The following is a 5,634-nucleotide window of genomic DNA, read 5'->3' on the forward strand; positions in this document are numbered from 1 at the left end:
CCCAGTGCGCAGGCTCCGAGAGGCGGGGCGGGAGCGCGCATCCTTCATCCCGCACGCGGGGGCCCTGACACCCCAGACCCCCGGTGCCTGCCCGCACCCTCTTCTCTTCGGGGAGGCAGGGCCCGGAACACGTGGGTTGCCTCCGTGCAGGCTTGGCTTTTGACCCGAGCTGCGACTCCCGCGTCACCTCCGTTCTTCTTCCAGCCCCCGCCCCTTACAACGACCAACTTTTTCTCCATCGAGCGGCTAGGTTTTAACTCAGTGATTGCTAGAACCCCACCCACCTAACTCCAAAGGCAGCTGCGGAGAGGGGACCCACCTTGTACTGGGGGTCTCTGTGAGCACCTTCGTATCCTCCCCAGGGTACCGTCACAGCCGGTACCGGGTACCGCATCCTCCCCCGGGTACCGTAAAAAACGCTCCTCTGTTTGCGGGTGCCGCCGGGAACTGCCTTCCTTCCGTGCGCACGCTGTTCTGTAGCTTCCGACACGGAGGACACCGCACGGAAGGCTCTGGATTTTTCACTCCATTTCCTATGGAGGTAAGAAAGGTCCCATTTTTTTTACTTTTCTGAATCAAATTAAAGTTGAAAGCCCATCTCTGCCCTGGTAGGCTCTCCCCAGTGGTTCTGTGAAGCTCTGGAACAGTGCACAGTGCTCGGGGTCAGGGAGCCCTTTGGACCTCATAGTCACCAGTCACCTTGCTGATGTGTCCCACTGTGTCTTCCAGGCAGGTGGCTCAGACGCCTTCCTGCCAAGCTTGACCCTGGCCCAGCCTCCCCCAGTGTGCCACACAGCCACCTCCTCCAAGGTTCTGCTCTATAAGGAACAGGTTCCACTCAAAGGACCCAAAGCTTCTAAGCCTTTTATCTACCTTGGAGACGCACTCCCTCCCGCAAGGTGAGCCACTTTGGCCTTGCCCCTAATCACCTCCCCCTCTCCACCACCATGTTCTTCCTCCCGAGGGTCCCTCATAATCTCTCTTCAAAGAATTTGGAAACAGGATTGGCTTCCCTTCCCTGAAGATGGAAGTGGGGGAAAGACATGCTGAAAGAGTCCCCTTTTCTTTCTGTTGACATAATGTTTTTCAAGCGTTTAGGGGAAACCTGTGCGTAAGGTTGGAACAGTATAGGGAGTCAGAGAGTCTGGGTGAAAGTTGAATCACAGAACGCTACAATTTAAGAGACATGAAGGATCTTCCACTTAGTTCACTCGATCCTTCCTGCTCTCCCCTTGAGTAAAACCCCAGAGAAATCAACTTGTACTGAGAGAAATAAGGCCCAAGGAAAGACATCCAATAATCCCTGCCAGTTGCAGATGGCAGGGCCAGGGGAACCCGGGCAGCAAGAGCAGAGCAGAGAAACTCACCCTCATAGCAGCAATGCTCCTTTTAATTCTTTGTCTTTTTATTTATTTATTTTTAGAGAGCGGGGAAGGGAGGGAGAAAGAAAGGGAGAGAAACATCAGTGTCTGGTTGCCTCTTAGGTGGCCCCCGCTGGGGACCTGGCCCACAACCCAGGCATGTGCCCTGACTGGGAGTCAAACTGGTGACCCTTTGGTTCATAGGCCAGCGCTCAATCCACTGAGCCACACCAGCCAGGGCTCTTTTTTTTTTTTTTGCCTTAAAAAAATCCAGGAGAGAAACTATAATACTTGTGCAATTTAAAATTAATTTTTTAATTAGGTGTGCATAAAACATTGGGTGTTTGCTGAGGTAGTTACAGGGCAGTCATGCCAATCCCATCTTAAGGAAAAGGTAACTTTCATAATTCAGATTTCACTAAGAAAAATGGGAAATAACTAGTGAAGGATTATAATGTATCTTTTATTGACATAGTAGAAATCTAAGTAGTTCCATCACGTGGACATGTGTCTTTGAGCATGCGTCAGCCAGAGACTGGGATGTCACCAGTTCCAGCAACGCATGATAGTCGTGAGTAGCCTGCACTCACAGAGGAGGTCAGACACAGCCAGCCCTTTGCAGAGCACCATTTACTTGATGAAACACTTGAGAATCAACAATGGATTTAAACAAGCAAGCAAAAAGAGGCTTTGGGATAACTAGAAATTAAACAGAAGTTCCAGACTTTAAACTTCAAACTCACATTCTATATTTTGATAAATGTTCCAGAGTCTTAAGTAATAATCCATCTACTACTGAAACTATAGTTTGCAGCTACTTTCTGTAGTGACTCTAGAAATCCCAAAATAAAAGCTAATCTCTGATTTAGAAAGCAAGCTGGAGTCTAAAATACGCTTTTTAAAAAGCCTTCTTGTGAGGTTTGCCAACAGGGACCAAAACGCCTACTTACCCTCGAACATGACACAGTGTCATGGTGGCCGTGCTGGTTCAGGTCTGTGTGGTTTGGCCACCGTGGCAGCAGGTGGTGACGAAATGAGGTGCAGACACATTCCTGCACCAGCTGGCTGTTCTGTGTTGGCACTCACCACGTTCAGTGTTTTCCCTGAGCGGATTTCTGTGGATGTTCCACATCCACCACATCAGACAAATGAGGCTTCCAAATCCTAGCTAGAGGCTCGGAAAAATTCTCCGTGGTTTCATGCTGTCCCCACAGTGAGATGGTACAAGCAGAGGCTAGGTTTGACTGGCACTCACAACAGTTGGGAAAGTACTTAGAAGATGTAGAGTGTGTGTGTGTGTGTGTGAGAGTGAGTGTTTAATGAGCTGCTGAGAACATTGGTTGTCTGCATGGCTCTCCCTTTACTGCACTGGGGAGTCGCTTTCTTGGCTGTAACCATGCCCATGTGCTGAGAACACGAATGACTAGGTGGCCCTGAGGAGCGTGCAGACTGTCGGCACCAAACCAGGTTCGTGAGCCCTAGCGTTGCCCTGGCTTCTGTGCTTGTCTTCCCTCCCTGAGAAGTACTAAAAGCTGTCCCTGCTCATGTTTCTGTGCTGGCCCGGGATCCTAAGGGCTCAGTGGTGTGCAGATCAGTCATCTCACTAAAGCACAACTTGAGTTGCCTTCAGCTTAGTGGGAGAGCCTCGCTAGCCAGCCAGACACACACATCCGCTGTTCTTGGCGCACTTCCACCTCTAATTGGCAGCGGTGGTTGATGGAGGTGGTGTTGCGCCCGGAGATGTGTTCTCTCGGTCAACGGGGAGAGTTCCTCTCCTGGCCAGACACAGGTGGGACACCTGACCTTTCTCGTAGGCTGCCCTCCAGGATGCCAGTGCTGCAGAGGCTGGGATCTTACGAACCTGCTCTGTACCTGTGGGGAAGGGATTGGGATCTTTGCTGTCAATACTGCTGGTTCCAGAGAGGGGCCACCTCTTGGGGAAGGACACATCATTGATGCTCTCTCTGACCTTGGTGTCTGTGCTGGCACCACCCGTCTCCTCCTGCCTGCACGAAGGGCGTGACCAGGCTCCCCCAGGGTTCAGACTGCAGCCTCTTCATTTGGGACACACAGGCCCTTTTCAGGTTCCCGACGTTCCTGGTGGGTGATGCGGGCTCATTGAGGGCCTTGGAGGTGTCATAAACACTTGGATGCCCTGCTTGGAGGCTGAAGAAGTCATCTTCTTTCTCACGGGGCAGGGAGCCCAGGCCTGGAGCTACCAGTTCTGTATCTGAGAGTGACTGTCCGCCTTCCACTGTAGGTGAAGGAGGGGCATTAAGATACTGTTTCGGGGGTCTTGGTGCCTGAGGACGATTTGTCCCATCTACAATAATCACCTCCTTCCCTTTGGCTTTGCAGGCATCAGTGAGATGTCTCGGTGCATCCTCGTCATCAGCGCTGATTGCAGAAATCAGAGTGGAAGCCCAGTGCAGTCCTTGAGGCTGGAGTCTGCTCTCTTCTCTGGCAGCAAGGAGACCACTTCGCGCTGAGCTCTCATCCTCGTGGATGAGAGCGGGCCTGCCAGACTTGTCCTGTGGTCCAGCAGGGACTCCGCATCTTGGATTTGCCGGTGCTTTGCTGGTCCACACGTATGGTGGTGCACGCCGCCACGAAGGCTGTTTTGCCTTTGTTGTTGCTCTTGTTGACATAAGCCCCCCTTCCAGGAGGAACCTGGTCAGCCTGAGTCTCCCCAGCCACACCGCCTTTAACAGTGAGCGACCATTGGTCCTCAGCTCCGTGTTGTCCACTATACGGGAACAGCTTAGCATTTCTGAGCCCCAGCGGTGATCAGACCGAGCAAGGGAAGAAGAGAACAAACATCACGTGTTCTACAGCCGATCTGGTGGCCGCGAAGAGGGTCTGCACACAGGCACATCCGAGGGTGGTCCCAAGTCATGCTGCCTGGGTCAGGTTACCTCACTTCTCTGAATTTGTTTCTTCGCTGTGATGTGTGTGAGGGCTGTCACAGCAGTAAGCTACCTTATAAGTCACTGTGCAGAGCAGCTGAGACAATGTAGACAGAACACCTGGCCACATGTGAAGTGGTGGGTGTATAGCCTTGCGTATGCTAAGCAATAAAGTATGCAGCTGCTGCTGTGCCAACTGCAAGGTGCTGATCACAGTGCAGTTGCAGAAGCTGTGCACTGTCTGTTGGCCCCACAAAGCTGGTTCCCTAAGGAAAGGCTATGTCTGCCTTGTTCATGGTGGTGGCCTTGGTGCTTAGCCGTGCACGTCGTTCGGGGTGTTCATCAAAAAGACTGGCAGGAAGTGCACCAAAATGTTCTCCTTCTGGGTGATAGCATTATGGAGTTTTTATTTCCTCCTTTCTGCTGCACTTCTTAAAAATAAGCACGTATGACTGTTATAATAGAGTAAGTCAGGAAAAAAAGTATTATAATACAAAAAGTCAGTGCAGCTCTCCCTTTCCAGGTTGTAGTCTCCACTTTCCCGGCGGATGTCAGAACTCTCACCCCCCTCACTCAGACTGTGAGAATGGTTGCAGGATTGCTGTGCCCCGCTCCTTCCCTCTGGTTAGACAGAGACGAGGCAGAGGACGACCGGGGCACCGCATTTTCGCTCACGAACACTCGAAAACAAAGTTCACACCAGAGTTTCCTTGGCTGAGACTTGGCCATCCGGGTTTTCTAGCTGGTCTCCATGTTGGTTACTTAATTCCTGGACGAAGAGCCTCCAAAGCAGGGATTGCTTGAGATGCTTCTGTGAGTAAGAAGAGAAGGGTGCTCCAGCACTGACATCTCTGCGAGTCCTTGGGTCCCTCACTGTCACCTCCATGTGACCTTCACAACCCCCGCCGTCCTCAAAACCACCCTCCTCTTCAAAGGCACTGTGATTAACAGTCTAGTCTGTGTCTTTCTGCTCCTTACAGACACATTGCCCTAATAGCTGCATCTGAGCTCAGTGCAGTTGTGTTTACGTGTTCCTATGAGGTTTTCTGTAAAAATGCCACCGTCTGAGGACACTGTATGGGGTCATGTTCCCAACAAGTCTGTTTCTCTTTCTCCACCTGTTTTTTTCTTTCTTCAATCTCATACTGATATCTATGTGTGCGTCTCCTGTTTCTGTCATTTTAATTCTTCTGTGGTCCTACATGTGATTGTTTTGTTAAAGTCCCAACGAGCTTGTTAGGCCCTAAGCACAAAGCGTTTGAAGCAGACTTTCTAAGGGCCAATGGGAAGACAGCATACAGTGAATGCTGCTGCCTTCGGTGCATTGAGGGCACACCGCCTCCTGGCCCTGGCCAGCGTCACCCCGT

General features: G+C 51.3%; 1 protein-coding gene across 1 annotated transcript; it reads right to left on the minus strand.

Moving 5' to 3' along the window:
* Positions 1 to 3,057: 3,057 nt before the first annotated feature.
* ANKRD34C (ankyrin repeat domain 34C) lies at positions 3,058 to 4,129 on the minus strand. The gene is given in 6 exon segments (XM_037047836.1): positions 3,058 to 3,370; positions 3,372 to 3,783; positions 3,786 to 3,859; positions 3,861 to 3,908; positions 3,910 to 4,012; positions 4,015 to 4,129. Coding segments are annotated over 6 exon segments (1,065 nt in total).
* Between the last annotated feature and the right edge of the window lie 1,505 nt (positions 4,130 to 5,634).

Source organism: Sturnira hondurensis, unplaced genomic scaffold (genome assembly GCF_014824575.4).
Source record: "Sturnira hondurensis isolate 20B ecotype Veracruz unplaced genomic scaffold, ASM1482457v3 Scaffold0006413, whole genome shotgun sequence".
NCBI lineage: Eukaryota > Metazoa > Chordata > Mammalia > Chiroptera > Phyllostomidae > Sturnira > Sturnira hondurensis.